General features: G+C 35.2%; 1 protein-coding gene across 1 annotated transcript; it reads left to right on the top strand.

The window, feature by feature from the left end:
* Positions 1–6,552: 6,552 nt before the first annotated feature.
* On the top strand, positions 6,553–14,707 carry LOC141365609 (uncharacterized). The gene is made up of 5 exons (XM_073870090.1): positions 6,553–7,023; positions 7,888–7,911; positions 8,510–8,532; positions 13,689–14,548; positions 14,700–14,707. Exons 1-5 carry the CDS (start codon positions 6,922–6,924, stop codon positions 14,705–14,707), a joined length of 1,017 nt encoding a protein of 338 aa, XP_073726191.1. The 5' UTR covers positions 6,553–6,921.
* Positions 14,708–19,060: the final 4,353 nt, after the last annotated feature.

The raw sequence follows: 19,060 nt of genomic DNA, 5'->3' as shown, positions 1-19,060 counted from the left end.
AGGCTAACCGAGGTTTGAGGCTAACCGAGGTTTGAGGCTAACCGAGGTTTGAGGACAGTTGGGTAATTATCACTCTCCACTTCCTGTGAAGTGATGTATCAATGTTTCCTAATTCCCTGTGCTGTGTGCAGTGCCTTTTGAACTGGGCAATTGCCCAGGGGCCCAAGACCTCTAAAGGGCCCAGGGCAGTAGGGCACGAGCAAAATACTGTATGTGGTAATCTCCCACTGGCCGCTTTATACTAAACAAACTGTCAACGCGGGCTTTTGCGCTCAATGTGCTGCAAAGAGAGACACTGCGCTGCCTATTACTTTGAACGTGAGTTGAGAGCGGTTGAGTCTCATGCGGACTGACCAATGAAGAGAGGGCCTCAGGTTAAGACCCTCTCCTCATTGGTCAGTCCGCATGAGGTGGGTCAAAGGTTCGGCGAGCATTACGTGATGCAAGGCATTGGTACAACAAAAAAAAACTAGACACAGAGAAGCTAAGTGGGAGCGCGAAGCGGAAATTATTAAAGGAAAATGACATCAGAAACGCAGAAAATGTAAAGTATAAACAGTGTTGTAGTCTACGTGATACGCAGGTGTCTGCGCGATCCGATCAGCGTATGAAATCAAATTACTATAGCGGCGCGAAAGTGACTGGGGAGCAGAGAACCCACAGGCGAGTGACAGCTAAGTAGCGCGAGAGCAATTCCAGTTATCACATGGAGAAATCTGCTTTGAATCGCTCTCGCGGTACTTTGATATCACTAAGAGGTCTGCTTAGCGCCAAATGAAGTCGAACCTGCAGACAGTGTAGCTGCTCACATGACACTGTAAACAAACAGACACAGACCATGTGGAGAAATGAACGAGAAGTCCACAACATAAAATCCGGAGAGTACAACACACATGTGAGTAAACAACATTTAAATCATCAATCCAGTTTGTTACTTTATCTGGAGGTAAGGCTCCAATAAAATAGAATAAGCCGGTGTTTATGTCCTGATGTTTTTTAGCTGCCTTCCAGCATGTTTGCTTGTGCTTCACAGTGTTAAACTTCCTTTCCCTGTGTTTATTTATATATCTACTTTCAAGATGTAGCCTATATGATCTTAAACTTATGTGAGAAAATTCATGTCAGCGTTGATGTTGAGTTCAGACTTGCAAATTAAAGATCATTTTCTTCACTTTGGTTTGGGTGTCTAATATTAGGCTATATGATGGTTTTGTAATAATAATTAAGTAAAAGCCTATTTTTATTTTTAGACAATGCTTGTATATGCAAATATAAGCTTTTTATATCAATGACTATGCAAATTAGAGTTTGGTCCATGGTCATCTTAAATGTGTATTAAAAAGTTCTGTTAAGTGAGTAGTTCTGTTAAGCGAGTAGTTATACGAGCAAGTTTGGTGGTACAAAATAAAACGTAGCGCTTTTCTAAGCGGATTTAAAAGAGGAACTATATTGTATGGCGCAATAGCACTTATGGGAGTACTTCGACTCGGTGCAGTAACACCCTCCCTCTCCCATTATGAGAGGGAGAAGGGGAGCGGACTTTTCAGGCGACTCGCAGTACTCCCAAAAGTGCTATTACGCCATAAAATATAGTTCCTTTTTTAAATCCGCTAAGAAAAGCGCTACGTTTTATTTTGTACCACCAAACTTGCTCGTCTTAAATAGAAAAAACGTTTTTGTGTTTGGTCACTTCTAACTTTATCTCTAAATGGTACCATTGAATGAATGGGGCTAAGCTAAATGCTATCGAAGCGTCGCAGCACGCTCCAGCGCTTACGTGCACGCACACAGATGATAGAGGGATGTATCAACAATTCTTAGTTAAGGTAATAAGATATTTTAATATTGAAAATTAGTAGACTATTCCTTTAAATATAGAAACTTCGCGACCATCAACGTTTGCCTATTTGTAAAAACAACAAAATACGGGTCGTGGATATGAATGATGTGGATTGTTTACAAATACAACACTGAGCTCGCCGCGGGCCACAGGTACCTATTGCTTTTTCAGAGTTTGTCGGTATTTTGTTACTGATGTGTGAATGATGTCTTTACTGGTGAAAAAAAGGAACGTCACTGCGTGTGTGAATAGCGTATTTGTGAATTTACTGCTAAATTCATTCTGGTAAATCCATGATAATTTAACGTAATTAATGTGTGAAGGAGGCTATCATAATCCTAGACAAGTACCTAGACTGTGCATTGCCTGCTGGACCGTGTACAGCACCACCATATTAAATGTGGCAACTTATCCATTACTGTAATTAGAACTACAGAAACAATACTACTACAATACCCTACTAGGGCTGTGTGTGTGGCGCGTGTGTTACACTTTTAGTATTTGATTTATACAAACAAAGTATATTTAGGCAACTGTAAAGTAAACATTTATGTACTAAACACATTTGAAAAATAATTAAAGTTGGATGAGAAAGGGAAAACGCAACAGGGGAACAAAGCGCGGTTAGGTATTCTTTTAATGTCTATGGTAATAGCTAAGCTGTAAACTTAGATGTTGTTAAACAAGGGCAATATAACCACACGGAACAGCTGTTTCCTATGTTTTTGTATTTGAATGTAGCCGCGTTAGCGAGAAGTAGGCGTTTTCGGGCGCAGAATCATCAAGACTTGGGTGCCTCTCATTATGCTTCCTACGTCCTACGAGTCGGAAACCGATCGAGCTTCGCCAACTTGAATGACATCTAAATTCTTTAGTTGCACCACCGGCGAGGAACGATAAGTTAGGAGGATTGATGAGGAGAGAAGAACTGTTTTAACAAATAAGCTAACGCACATATAAATATCCTCCCTCTTCACATCGTCACATCTTTAAATACGCATAAATGTTGGTGTTAATCATGAAATAACTCTAAATGTAGACTTTCAGACAGTATATGTTCAATATTCATATATGGATCACTGATCTATAAGTGTTAGACACATTCATTTTACAGCAATTTTAAGAATGTCCTTATTTTAATATGAGCTCTAACTCAAGTGTGTATTTAACTATTTTTCTTGTTAAATATTTTTGGTTTTTAATGTACTTTATTATTTGATAACAGAATTAACTTTATACAAAGAGTGAGGAAAGATGATATGCCATTTCACTTAATGCTTCGTCACAAGGAAGCTAGAAAAGGAAACGAGTATGTACTATGCACATAAGAATTTAATCAGATTGATTAGAGTTGCAACTAGACTCAGCTGGACCAATTTGCAAACCCTTAAGAAAATTAATTGTACGTCCCCACACGGCAAATAATAGTTTTTCTGACCAGAAATAGATTTTAAATATATGCTAAATATATTTTGTAGAAAGTAATGCTCAAATGAATAAATTTTTTGAATTTGGAAATATATTTTCGTTTAAACCTTCATATATCAACATATATTTTAAAATGCATTTCAAGCGCAAGCAAATCCATTTCAAATTTTACACGTGGCATATGGCAAAAAAAGTATTCTTTGCCAAAATACATTTTAAATATATGCTGAATACAATTAATAATTAATTTTAATGTTTTTTAAAACTTATGTTTACAGGTTCATAACAAACAAAATAGATATCGTAGGCTACAGTAGATATATTTGTAATTCTTTAAAATGTATTTATTGTTATAATATATTTAAAAAAAATAAGTTAAAAAATATATTGGTGAAATATTTGTGTAACACATATTCCAAAATATTTTTAGCAAATATATTTTTTGGCCATTTTTGTACATTTTGAAATACATTTAAAAATATATTTAAAAATATATTTTTTGCCGTATGGGTCACAACTACAAAAGGTTTATAAAGCGTTGTTGAGATCATAGCACAAAAACAATTGCATATTTGGACATGTAAACAGAATTACATCATCACTTAAGCAAATACCAATATTTTAATAGTTACTTACAAATTGGTGAGTTGCCATGTTACCGATTTCAGCTATGGTTAGCTGATTCGGATCTTCGGGTGGTTTGTTCGGAAAGTTGATCTCGGTGGTGACTTCGACAGATGTGCTTCTGTTACACTGTATGTCATACATTTGCTGGTTTTTATAACCTGAAAAGCAGCATATGTATTAGTGCATGCATTTTTTTAAATAATAAGATTTGGGAATAATACATTTTGTAAATGTATTTCTTATGGAATGGCATTTTAAGAATGAAATTGTAATGTGAACTTTTGCTACATTTCAGCGTACAGTTTGCAGTGCATCATTAAATAAGATATCGAAACTCTAACGTTACACTGTAGAAAATGTGATGCATTTGTCAAATCAACATTTTGTAACTTTAAAACGAAGTAAACAACATGATTTTATAAATTAAGTCAACTTATCACAAGCCAAAACATAAAATAGTAGGTTGAATTCACTTGCATAACCACGTTCTTTTAACTTCATGCATCGTTTTTACAGTGGAAAATATATGTAATTAAAACGTCTAAGGATATACATACCAATTGTTTTTTTTGCGTTTTTCAGTTTGATTGGAGTCTTGTTTCGCTCTGCAGCCAGGATGCTGTTGTGTTTTTCTGGAGTAAAAAACACCGTGTGATGATATTCCTCTCTTGAAGTTTGTAGCATTGCATTGAAATATCGATGGTTTTTCTTTGAATTTTTTATTGGAGATACTGAATGAAAGTATCCTGCAATGGTCTCGTTCTCGGCGTCTGCATTTTTTTTTTCCATTTTCTGTGAGTTTTTCTAAGCACTCAAAACAACGTGTTTCTCACTCTGAAGCTCTCGTGTGTTTGATTTTTCTTCTAATACTTATGTCGGCTGGACTATTTTCAGGTGACTCTTTAGAGTTTGATTAGCTTGTTCAGGTGTATTTGATTAGGGCTGGAGCTAAACTCTGCAGGACATTGACACTTCAGTGCTGCGACCGATCGCCTACTTCCATACTATATAGTAGGCAAAGTAGTGCTTTTTGCATACTATTTAGTATGGTAGTAGGCGATTTCGGACGCAGCACAGGTGGGCACTTATTTAAGGCTTTTTTATATATTCCTAATATACATAGAAAATTGCATACGCATATTTTTATGCACAATTTGTGGGTAAGAAACGTTTATCATGCCCCTGGTCACTTGCCCCACCACAAATAAACACTACACAAATTAGTCCTACACAAATAAAGTAATTTTATTTTAAATGAACTAGTCGTCTAATAAATTTCAAATATTGTTAACAGAAAAAAATATATATATCAGTAACATAAATACACAACAAACATACAAATTGCATAAAACAGTTTAGGTTTTTCAGATTTATGTAATAGTAGGCTATAGCTACTTTTCAGAAATTAAATTGAAAGTAAATTATATTGTAAATTAAAAAAACAGCAATCATTGTATTCGTTAAATGTAGATTAATCTTTATTAAAATGTTTATCAGCCAAGAACAGCGAGTAATTCTTTCCATTGTTGTTTAATATTGTAACAAACAAAAACTAAAGGTTTGGGCTTTTAATTAAGACAAAAATGAAATCCGCACACTGAACTCAAAAAAAATATTGATTTATTAACTCGAAGTAACGTTTCGGGCTACCGCCCTTCTTCAGACTGAAGAAGGGCGGTAGCCCGTTACTTCGAGTTAATAAATCAATATTTTTTGTGAGTTCAGTGTGCGGATTTCATTTTTGTCTTATTTAGTTGTATTTTTTGGATTCCGGCACCTGCTAGTGTTTGGATGTGCGCGTCTCTCTCTTTAATATTTGGGCTTTTAAAGCCAGATCTACTGTAACCCTCACATAATTGGACAGTTACTGACATGTCAATCATCACACTGACATGCAGTTATCTTTGATTTTATAATTTTTTCCTTTTACTTTCCTACTCATCTGGTTAGTTTATTATTTTAACAAACTCTTAAACTATTTCATTTTAATAATTAATTAGTTAGGAAAAAAACTCCCGCACGCTGTCATATACTTGCAATTTAAAAAATTATTTATTCATAAATAATGAAGGTTGTGAGACCGAAACGTTATGAATAAATAATTTTTTAAATTGCAAGTATAGACCAGTTCAAATGATGTAAACAGCACTGGTCCAGAAACACTTCCTGTTACAGTTTGTGACAGTTATTTTTTTATTTTACATATATTATTATGTTTAAGATGTTTGTTTAACTTCAGTTAATTCAGGTTTATATGTTCTGTTGGTTTATTTTATCCCAACGTTTATCTAGTGTTAAAAAACGGAAACAGGAGGTGCTTCTGGACCAGTGTTGTTTGCATCTCTTGAACTGGTCTATATGACAGTGTGCGGGAGTTTTTTTTCCCTTTCTGATACGACCTAATTGTTGGTCTTTTTTCCTACGCACCTATTCACTACAGGTGTGCGATGGAGTTTCTTCATTAATAATGAATTAGTTAAATTATACAGGGCTACATGTAATTTATTATATATATAAAATATTACCCACAAACCTCTTATGAGCACAACGTAGTCCAAAAATGACTGTCAAAACAATGTCATAAATCATTCAATGTAAATATTAAAATCATTATTATATAATAATAAAGCTAACAAATGATAAACGTAAATATATCAACAGGGTTTGTGGGTAATATTTTATATGTATAATAAATTACAAGTGACACTATAATATTGTGAAGATACATTTCATTCATTTATGTATGTATACATAAACATTCAGACACATACATAAAAAAGTAGGCAAACTGTAATTTACACAAGGTGCATAAAATATACAGTGCTATAATGGATATTTCACTTCAGTGATTACTGTGTAGTTAACACTTTAATGAAAAGGGTTTAACATGTTTATTTTGCCTTTTGGTTTGCATACATATTGTTATATTTAAAAATGTGTGATGTTCAAAATAGTAGGTTGACTTATACATATCAATAAGATCTAATATATAATCAAAGTGTACTTTTTATTTTAGTGGCATTTTTATGTTTTACCCAGTAGATGGTGCGTGTTTTGTTTTTACACTTACACGTATTTCCGTTTTTGACCGGAAGAGATGGAATCCATTTCAATTTCATCTTCGGCAGGTAAGCACATGGACATTATTGCTTTTCTGAATTGTTATGGCTTGGTTACCATTTTCACCATAAAGCGAAAGAAATTTTTATTTGGTTACAGTGTGTGTTGTAATAAAGTTAGTATTTCACATTTTGTTAGGTGTTGAGAAGAAATTAAATGTGTGTCACATGTGCACACATGTAAAGTTGCGTAAACGGATGTTCAGACGCGTTGGCGTCTAAAGAACTTTAGATTGTATAAGTATTAGCTTGTTTTTAAGGTACTGTTATGTAGATTTAGACACAGACGACAGCCTATTTGTTTAATTCGTCTTTTAAATATACGTGGTTTTTTGTTAGGGTCCATCTGTAAACTCCGTTAGACTAGATAAAGTACGAGCAAGTGTTTCCTCTTCATTTTTTTATTTTCAGTAAAATGTAAGCATAAATTGTGCATTTCCAAATTTAAAACATACAAAGACACGGGCTGAGTATTTGCAAAGTTTGTTGGAATGTAATTTTTAAAAATAAAGTTATATTTAATTGTTTAATTGTTTACACCCTCTGCTCCGTGTTGGAATGTAATTTTCCATAGAGCCTAAATTCGTCTTCAGCGTGACGCACGAATTGTGTTGCTTAACGCTTATCTGCTTGCTTTGTTTTACTGCAGCGTTTTGAAGGTAAACGACTCATTATGTTTTTTAATTCCTGTAATTATAAAGCTGATTGTTATAGAAGCAAATATATTAAGACGTTTTGGCGGCGGAGGATCACACGCGTGCACAAGTAACTTTACGTGCGATTTGTATTAGATGCGTTTTAAACACGTGTGGTGATAAGGGAGCTCATAACAGTGTTTGCTTGTTTATCAAACTTTGTTTTCTTGTATTGCAGAAGACAGTGAAAGCGGATTTTGAGGTAACATTTAATGCTTGTATTTGCTGTGTTTGTAGATAGTTTCATATTGTAACCAATTGACTGTTCTGCCTATTGTGGCAAAAAAAAAATAGGGCTGTAACGATTTATCGTGCAAATGCGCGTTTTCTCAATGGATGAATTTGAATAAATTACGGTGAAATGTCGCCACATCCAAATTTTAGACAGGTCTTTTTAATGTGACATGCGATTGCGATATATCGTTACAGCCCTAAAAATGTATTGTAATCGGTATTACTTTAAAATTATGAAATTTTATGAGAGCTTTATGATTGCTTTAGTTGTACTCTATACTCTATGGTTCTTTGGTAAGAGTGCTTGTGCATTAATGCAGAAGAGATGTTTAACAACAAGTTAACCTGGGGTTGTTTTACATCAGATTTAAAGTTTATGTATAGGGCATGTCATAATTAGTCGCTGTATAGGGTGTGTCGGTTTTTCACGTTAATTAAAACAAATTCTGGTAATGGGCACACTTAATTTTAAAACGTGTTTAACTGGAAAACAATAGTTTAAAAATAAGTTCTGTTAAATGTTATGTTATGTGTTGGTTCTAAAAAAAATTTCTGTTATGTTGCAGAATTCAGTGAAAGTGGATTTGAGGTAAGAGTTAATCTTTGTAAAGATAATGTAAGTAATCGTCAAGTCCTGACTTTTAGTAAACATTTATTTAATCAATTAAAAATAGGGCTGCACGATAAATCGCATGCGATACCACGCGCATCACGTCAGTAATGCCGGTTCCTTGATTAGTAGTAAATCGCTTTCAGCTGTTTTCAGATAGAGCAGCTTTAACTATACAGGGCCATAGTTCCCTGACAAGGTGGGCCATATCGCATACATATCGCAGGCGATACGTCCGCGATAATTAAGGCGAAATTGCCCCGATTGTCAGTGAACTACGGCTCTGTGTAGTTAAAGCTGCTCCATCTGAAAACAGCTGATGGCGATTTAATACTAATCAAGGAACCGGAATTACTGCGGAGATGCGCCTGAAAACACATGCGATTTATCGTGCAGCCCTAATAAAAAAAACATTGTTTTGTCAATTTTCATTTAATTGAATCAGTGTTAGTTTTGCACCAAGAGTTTGTTAAAATGGCGGGAATTTGATTAAGGGAAATTATGTAGTTTAGTGTTTGCATATGTTTGGCACTTTCATAGAGATCGACCGATACTCATTTTTTTAAACCGATGCCCATAACAAATATTTGGATGCTTATGTGCCCGATAACCGATATGCTGAACCGATTTTTATTTATTGTTATACTTCTGTTTTTGACATAATTACTACAACACTACTGAACTGAACAAACCCTTATAATAATAATCATCATCATCATCACAATCACTCCCTCTTTGCATACAAAGTCATAAATAAAGGGGTCTGAAAGAGTGAAGAATAATAATAATTAAGAGTGAAGAATAATATTAATTTAATCAATAATGTAGAAACTATATTACCAATACATGGACTATTCCAAACACCCCTATCACTTCGTCAGAAATGGACTGATCCAAAGTCGCGCTGTGGTTTCCAGGTAACGCAGCGGGAGAGAGAGAAAAGTATAGCAGAGTTGGCTGCTTGTTATACATAGTTTATGGAGTAAAACAGGTGGATTAAGTGCCTTTTTTGGTATATTAATCGTGAAATCTGGTAATCGTCCCATCCCTACTACATATGTGATTAGTCTTGCGTATAATCAGAGATGTGCTAAGTGACTGTTTTACTATTACCTTTTGAACACGATTATCTATTTTATCTTATAAAACGGTTAGTTCCAATCCTTGATTCTGATTGGTCAATAGGTGTGCTTTATTCGCAATAAAACACTGCTATGACCGCTTCACCCAACGGTTCTATTTAATATCACTGCGCCCTTAGCAACACCCTTAGCAACACATAAACATATAATGAGACAAAGTCTGAGAACAGTTTGTTGTTTTTATTTGAACTTTCATGTTGTTTTTTGCAGTCAGGGACTATTTTTTCTAGCAGAAGGAATGCTTTTATTGATTTAACTTCATGAAAGTTGCACTAATATTTTTTTTACTTTAATATTGTGTGGTAACGTTTTATAAAAGCAATAAGGTACGAGAGGCAAGTGCTGTATCGTGAATAAGTAACGGCTGAAGGGGTTGCAGGCACTCCGCTTCGCGTCGTGCCTAACAACGCCCTTCAGCCGTTACTTATTCACGATACAGCACAGCCTCTCGTACCTTATTGCTTACATAAACACCTTTGACATGATAGCATCAGGTACATATCTCGACACAATGCACATAGGATGGCATGTAATGTGCTAAACATGTATGTTGCCTTTCTTCATATGTGGAAATTAGGGCTGTCAAAAATGACGTTCGAATATTCCCACAAAAACAACCCCGAATATTAAAACAATTCTATCTGGTTGCGGATTTTGTCAATGATGTGCATTACATCAAAAACAGGACACATTAATACAAAGAGACATAACTACTTGTATAGGTAGTCCATTAAGTTTAAACATATTTGTACAACGTATTAACTAAACAAAAACAAGTAAATTAAGAGACAGTAAAGGGATGTACTACCTTGGTTACATTGCTTGACAGAACTCCCTGAAGCTTGTCCCATCCACAACATTGATTGATCTCATGTCCTTACAAATGAACAAAATTAATTTCTCTGTATTGGCCTCTTGTCGTGTTGCAGACAAAGAGCTTGTGGTGGACGATGCAAAGTAAGTGTCAAGACGTAACTGTTTAGTTGAAGTTCCACACATTGTGGTCTTGTACACACTGCAAACTTTCGAGATGATAACCGCATTTAAATGTGATGATTGACACAAAGATAACCATGGCAACGTTCTTGCATGCTTCTCACTCACAGCTTTGACAGAAATTGAACAGCATTATGTTTCGCAATAAATCTCCATCTTGGTGTTGTGTATTGAAAGTTTTTGTTAGGCTGCTTCATAGCGCGCTGTCTTGTACTGTTGCCAGGTCTTCGTCTTTTGTACTTACACACCGTTTTGGCGCTTAACTGTTTTTAACTGATTTTTCTTGTTCGCTGTTTTTTGTGCAAGATTAGGCAACACTGGGCAGCAAATGCTCGTACCTCTGTCCGAAGACTTTTTCCCCTTCTAGTAATTTATTTTATCAGAAGAGAGACCTGTCATGTCCATGATGCATGTTTACACATTTTATTAACTATAGTTGTTCAGTTTCTGTAAATGCAGTTTACTACCTGCTAGGGATGGGCATTTCGATTAAGTTTTCTTTGTCGATCGTCGGGAGAATTAACGATCGACTATCGATTAATCATTAATATTTTTTATAATAAAATTTGTTATTTAACTTTAATACTTAAAAAATGCAATGAATACAAATATACAGCGTGTTTTTCATCGATGAGACCTTTACTACAAGATCAACTTGTGGCAGACAGTTAAACTATGTTTCAAACATATATGTGCGTGCATGTGCAGTGCTCAAAGCAGCGGAACCTGCAGCTGCGAGCCAGCCTTCTAAAATAGAGACCTCATTATTAGTTCCAAAATAAAAAACAGATTCATGTTTAACATTAAATTAAACAAAAAACATAATACTTAGATCTGAAAGGTTTTGTCAAAATGTAACTCAAAATTATTCAAGCCAGAAGAAAGTGCAAGATATTAGCCTTCCTAACATTAGGCTATAACAAATTAGGCTACTTAAAGCCTCGTGAAAATAACTAACTTTAGTAATTCGCATAAAACTTCTGCACCAGTCTACTTTTTTTTTTTGAGAAATAAAAGCATGTTTTGGGGTCAGACGCGACCACAACCCATGGTGACCGTCAGGACAGCCGCCGCCGAAAACAGCCGCTCCGAGGAGACTGGCCGGGATGCACAGGTACCTCAGCGCTAACTTATTCCGCATACAGAGTATGTGTGAAACAGCGTGCGTTTTGTGAGCCCCATTTACCATTGTATAATTATACTAACATAGTCTTTTAGTTTTTATTTGTAGTAAAACAACAGTAGACATTTACTATGGTCTCCAACTCCACAATAGAATGGGTATCCCATAACCATGGTATTTGTAGTAAAATTGCGGAAATACAAATCGTTTTTAATCTGCAAAAAAAAAAAAAACATTTTCACAATGATAAAATCATGGCTAATTTTCCTAAGGTAGTAATTACAAAATTATATATGTTTGAAAGACGGAGATGCGCACCTGTCAATCTATTACATAACAGAGCGAGGCCAGAGACAAACGTGCTCATAAACGGGAGTAATATGGAATAATGTGTGCATCTTTGAATAACTGTAATTTTAAATATATTTTTGTCATATAAAGTTTTGAGACATGGCCTAATAATGCTTTTTTCACTTTTATTGCTCATTTAGACTTATTGTGCGGGTAACAGCGTTTTTGACGCATTTACATCAGAGATTATTTTAGCAATATTGCTTTTTCCGGTAATAATAATACAATTTATATTTCAATCCTGTTTCATTGTCTGTTTATTCATTTCATTATGCTGTTATGTTAATGTGAGGATATTTATTTGCCATATGAAACGTGCCGTTATATGAATACTTTTGTATAATATTCAAATTATATGCGGAATAATGTGTGCATCTTTGAATAACTGTAGGAATACAGTTGCTTATTTTTTTCATAAAGTTTTGAGAAATAATAATATTGTGAGGATTTATTTCCATATGATACGCTTTTTGTCGTTGAATACTCTCGTTTATTATTTGGAAATCATATACATACATAGTAGGAAATATATCATGTGGAAGGGTAGACTTGCAAAGTTACTCTGCTTATTTTTATTTATGATATATGTGGAGATAAATAAACCATTGCAAAACTGCTGATTTGATCCATTCAGATCCTGACCACCAGGCTAGAGATTTTAAACATCCTTAATACACACTTACTAGTCTGTCAAATAATATCTAAAATATATTGTTTTGTAAAAAAAAAAATGATGCTTTGTTCTATTTTTTATGCGGAAAAGTGTTCACAGAAAGTGTCAATCACATGAACGTTTTATATGCAGAATAAGCGGTCAGCAGCGCACTGCAACGGGTGCTTGACGGATTCGCCGCACACATACGCAAACGCATTGCATACAGAGTATTTGTGAAACAGGAGTAAAATAAAAAAAAATGCATTTGATTAATTGATAACAAATTACGAAATCGACGAAATTCTTAACAATCAATTATCGATCGTCGATTAATTATGCCCATCCCTACTACCTGCATTTTGCAGGAGTTTATTCGGTTGTATAATGTGATTGGTAGTCACGTAAAATACTGAACTGTGTGTATATAGTACAGAACAGGATCAAGCATTAAAAGGTGAAGTGAAAACCAAATTAATATGCAGACAGTGTGACTCCTGTGACCTGTCCCTGAACCAGGCACACTAGGGCGCCAACTCACAAAGCAGACATCCATGCCTCTACTACCACAGGCGTTTTTCACATTAAAAAAATCAAATATTAATTTTCACCTTTGAGATTAATTTTTTAAACGATTCGAATTTAGAATACTATTTTTTGACAGCTCTAGTGGAAATGTAACCTACAGATGAAATCCTGTGCAGGCAGTTTCCTCAGGAATAGGCATGTCTAGGCACTTTATGCTAAAGACCAAATTAAACTACGTGAAATAAAGTTGAAGTGGTGTTGTGATAGTTTTTTTATAGTGTACTCATGTATTGTTTTTTTATTCTTATAGTAATGTATTGTATTTGTTTGTTTTGGTTCGCAGAATGCCCCGTACCAAGAAGAGTGTGCGGTCGCAGGTAGCCAAAAAGAGGATGGCGGAGCAGATGGCTGCTGTTGCTGCGGAGGTTGTGCCACCTCTTAAAAAAATGGCACAACTAACAGAACGCTGCGTGTATCGCAGCGGGAATACAAAACTTTTTTCAAATGGTTGTACTAATGGTTGTGCTAATGATTTCGAACAAACCTCTGAACAAACCTCTGAACAAACCTCTGAACAAACCTCTGAACAAACCTCTGAACAAACCTCTGAACAAACCTCTGAACAAACCTCTGAACAAACCTCGTCTTTGCATGATTCTAACGTAAACATGAATGCTATTTTTGATTTGTTTCCACAGAAATCGTACATCAGTGGCTCTTTTCATCAAGGAGATCCTCGTTATGTTGACAATTATGGGAAGCAATGTGCTGTTAATAGTTTAACTGCAATTCTCATGTGTAAAATGAAAAGTGTGTCTCAGTTAACCACTAGTGACATTAATTCTGTGTTATTGCATGGTGATCAGTTTTATTCAGACATGAAAGCTGCTGGAAAGATCAGTGACCTCATCAATGGCTACATGTACGTCGAGGAGCTGCCTGACACACACACACTGAATGACTGTACTTTTACAATAAACTATGGTACAACGTTAAGTGGCTTCTTTGGTGTGTCTAGATATGAGAAATCTGTGTGTGAAGTTTACATGTCTCTAGATAAAGCACTGACACGAGTATTTCAGAGTTTTGATGCATGTTTAGTGAATGTTAAGAGAAACATATGTGCAGCAGTGAAACAAGGTTCCTGGTATGCAGTGTTTGATCCACATTCACGAAATCCTGATGGAACTTTAGCATGTGATGGTAAGAGTGTAGTGGTTTTTCATCGTAACATGAGGTTTCTGTGCAAGCATTTTAAGAACCTTGGAGTATCAATGAAAGCTGACGGTACTCCCTTTGAAGTAACTGGGGTAAATGCAAACATGACTGACATGCCTTCTGTCTCTGTGTGCAGTCCAGTAATCCAGACAAATGCTGAAGCTGAACAAGAGATAAAAGTTGAAATGGAAATTGATCTAAGCTGCAAACAGTGTGCCATAAATGTCCCATGCACAGATACACAATCATTAAATGAATCGCATGTTCAACAGACACCAGATGTACTTTATGAGGAGATAACAAATGAATGTACCACTGATGTTGAATTTATTTCACAAACTGTCAATGAAACTTTTCAGTTTAGTCCTTTAACTGTGCAGCAACAAAAAAGCATTTGTTTAAAATTGAACATTGTAAACATTGTGAAAGAACAGAACAACGCAAGTGTGGCTGTTGAAATCGCTGAGCCTTGTGAAACTAAAAGTATCGTTGGAGATGGAAATTGCTTTTTTCGAGGAGTAACCTATGCTGTATCTCAGGATGACCGGGAACATCGTAGAATGAGACGAGCTGTTGTTACACACATACTGCAGAATGAATCAAAGTACACTCAGTATCTCCGAGAAGGACACAGTTCTGTAGCGGATTATATTTCCACATCAAGAATGAAATATCTCGGTGTTTGGGCGACAGAACTTGAGATTCAGGCCACAAGTGATTTAATCGGTGTTGACATATTTACATACAGTGATAATAAATGGCTTAAATATTCATCTTCAAATCTCTCATCAAGTAGACGTGAATCTCAAAGCAATGGCATTTACCTGAAACATGTCAATAGCTGTCATTATGAAGTTGTCATTTGTGTAAAAGATAAAGATGGTTGTTGTCCCTCCTTTTGTAAATCGCTATCTGAAGATGGATCATTAAAACATACACCATGCTCACGTAAGCAGTATAGGGAGAAATTACAATACACAACTAATAATGACTTGCAACAAAAGAAAAACAGCATTGCTAAGAGAAGATATCATGAGGATAAAAGTTACAGAGACAAAATTATTAAATCCAGCACTGAGAAATACAACAAAAATGAACAGCATCAACAAAAGATCAAACAATACAGTAAAGATAGATACAAATTTAATGATTTGCATCGTGACAATGTGAAAAAGTTTAGCACAGAGAAGTATGCTAATGATGAACTGCACAAACAATTTGTTAAACAATACAGCAGGCAGAAGTACAGTGAGAACGAAACGCACAAACAGGCTGTGAAAAAATTTAGCTGCCGCAAATACCGTGACAATGCAAAACATAAACAGGATGTAAAAGAATTTAGCTGCCGCAAATACCGTGACAATGCAGAACACAAACAGGCTGTAAAAGAATTTAGCTGCAGCAAATACCGTGACAATGCAAAACACAAACAGGCTGTAAAAGAATTTAGCTGCAGCAAATACCATGACAATGAAATACACCAAAAAATGGTAATTGAATATAACATACAGAAATATAAAAAGGTACAGATCCAAAGGAAAGAGATTGATTTTGTGATTGAACAATTTAAAGAAAAAATATCTACAGGTCCGGAATATGTTTGTTCAGTATGCCACCGCTGTTGCTTTAAAATGCAGGTTAAACATTGCAAAATAAACACTTATTTTCAAAAATCTGTCCATGCTGGCAATATTGCAGAAAAATGCATAACACTTAATTATCTGCATGAGTGTAACAAACAATGTTGTGAAGACTGTGTTTATAAAAACAGCCCTGCTTCATCTCTGTGGATTTGTCACACATGTGATAGAAAGATTTCTAATGGTAAAATGCCTGCTGAAAGTGTAGCAAATAATCTTGCTCTGGATCCTATTCCTCCTGAACTGAGCTGTTTAAATTCTCTCGAAGAACATCTGATAGCAAAGCACATACCATTCATGAAAATGTTGGCATTACCACGAGGGGGCCAGAATGGTGTTCATGGACCTGTGACTTGTATTCCATCTAATGTTACAGATGTGGTAAATGTGTTACCAAGATCGGAAAATGATGATTTGATGATTCGTGTAAAGTTGAAGAGGAAATTAACATATAAAGGACATTATGAGTATAAATATGTACATACTGATAAGATAAAGACAGCACTGGCATACTTGAAGGATAATAACAAGTGGTATGAAGATGTGAATTTCAATGAAAGTTGGATTAATCCTCTGAGTAAAACAGATGAAGAGATCATTGGTGAAATTGACAATAATGAACAACATTTAGATAATTGTCAAGAGATGTGTGTTGATACAGAGAACAAAACTGAAAATGAAGATGATGAGATGACTGATGAGACACTTCATGATAGACAACAGCATGGTTTATATATGGACACATGTCTTGAACCAGTTGATATTGCACAGGAAATGTGTGATCAGCATTTTGAAGGCATTATGTCACTTGCACCAGCAGAGGGCAGCAATCCTGTGAGAATGTTAATGGATGAAACTAATGAAGCCAAATGTTTTCCAGTTCTCTTCCCAAAAGGAACAGGAACATTTCATGAATCAAGACAGGAAAAAATAACACTTTGTAAATACTTGAAAAATAGAATTCTAAATGCAGATGGTCGTTTTGCTCAAAACCTAGACTATATATTTTATGGGCAATATTTATCTGAGCTGAATCAAGTTATTTCAAATGTATCTATTGCTTTAAGGAAAGGCTATGATAGCAAGAACAAAACACAAATTGCTCCAGAAACTTTGACAAATAAAGAATCACTTCAAAAGATTTTGAATTTTGATCAGGGTTACAAATTTTTGAAGCCAATTAGAGGAAGCCCTGTATTCTGGTCTTCAATACAGAAAAATTTATTTGCGATTTTGAGACAATGTGGATTGCCTTCTTTTTTTGCATCATTCTCATCAGCTGATTTGAGATGGCCAGAGTTATTGCAGACTATTGCTAGACATGAGGGATGTGAAACTCCTATTGATGAACTGGACTGGTCTGAGAGATGCGGAATGCTGAAACGTAATCCAGTAATTGCTGCTCGTATGTTTGATCATCGGTTTCATTGCTTTCTTAAAGATGTGATTATGTCACCAGCTCAACCAATCGGAAAAGTTGTTGATTATTTCTATCGTGTAGAATTTCAGCAACGTGGATCTCCTCATACACATTGTCTGTTTTGGATTGAAAATGCACCTCAAGTGGACAGAGATGATGATAAAGATGTTGTAGCATTTGTTGATAAGTATATCACTTGTGAAATGCCATCTGAGGAAGATGAGATGTATGAAATTGTGAGCAGTGTTCAACAGCACAGCAAAAGACATTCAAAAACATGTAAAAAGAAAGGAACTGTGTGTAGATTTAACTTTCCACGTCCGCCAAGCAAAAATACTTTCATTACAAGAAGCAGATGCACTGATACAGATAAAAAGAAAGCTGATGATAAACAACATGAAAGCAAATGCAAAAATACAAACAACTGTAATGAAATATCACATGAGTTAGCTGAAGCTATATTAAAACAAGTAAAAGAATGTTTGTTGAATAGTGATGCTGTATTTGGTTCAGTTGACTCTATGTTTGATTCGATTGGTATAAATCAAAAAATATTTGAAGCAGCGTACAGCAAAGTGACAAAAAAAACAAATGTTCTGTTGAAGAGAAAGCCAAGTGATGTATGGGTAAATCAATATAATCCAGATCTTTTACGATGCTGGGATGCAAACATGGACATACAGTTTGTTCTTGATGCTTACTCTTGTGTTGTTTATATAATTTCCTACATTTCCAAAGCTGAGAGAGAAATGGGATTGCTGCTGGCTAATGCTCAAAAAGAAGCATACAATCAGGACAATATGGATGCAAAACAGGCTTTAAGGAAACTTGGAAGTGTGTTTTTACATAATCGTGAAGTCTCCGCACAAGAGAGTGTTTATCGATTGACAAACATGAAATTACAACAAGCATCAAGGAAAGTTGTCTTTATTCCAACTGGTCCTAATACAGTAAAAATGAGTTTACCCTTAAGCGTCATACAGAAAAAAGCTGAATGTGCAGAAAATGACTGTGATGACATATGGATGAAAAGCATCGCTGACAGATACAGAGCACGACCAAATACAAAAGAATTTACTGAAATGTGTTTAGCAACATTTGCATCAGAATACAGAGTTTTGTGTAAATCTGAAAGCTCGTGTTTAGAGAGAGTAAGACTGGAAAATGACATGGGATTTGTGAGAAAAAGAACTCGCTCAGACTTTGCTGTTGTACGTTATGCTCGCTTTTCACCTACAAAGAATCCAGAAAATTATTATCAAAGTATTTTGGAGTTGTTTTTGCCTCATTTTTTCCAAAACCAATTGAAACCACAAAATTTCAGTTCCCATAAGGATTTTTATGAGACTGGATTTGTAAGCATTAATGATGAGCTTCATTCTGTAAAACTGATAGTGGACACAAACATGGCAAAATTTGAAAAAGAAGCAGACACAC

The sequence above is a fragment of the Misgurnus anguillicaudatus genome, chromosome 8 (assembly GCF_027580225.2).
Source record: "Misgurnus anguillicaudatus chromosome 8, ASM2758022v2, whole genome shotgun sequence".
In the NCBI taxonomy this organism is placed as follows: Eukaryota; Metazoa; Chordata; class Actinopteri; order Cypriniformes; family Cobitidae; genus Misgurnus; species Misgurnus anguillicaudatus.
This window is presented reverse-complemented; position numbering and strand designations above follow the sequence as displayed.

Excerpts from the sequence above, each read along its gene's own strand:
- LOC141365609 (XM_073870090.1), top strand. The coding sequence starts at position 6,922 with ATGTTTTACCCAGTAGATGGTGCGTGTTTTGTTTTTACACTTACACGT. Across the intron at positions 7,024-7,887 it reads TTCAATTTCATCTTCGGCAG|AAGACAGTGAAAGCGGATTT; the intron begins GTAAGCACATGG and ends CTTGTATTGCAG. Across the intron at positions 7,912-8,509 it reads CAGTGAAAGCGGATTTTGAG|AATTCAGTGAAAGTGGATTT; the intron begins GTAACATTTAAT and ends GTTATGTTGCAG.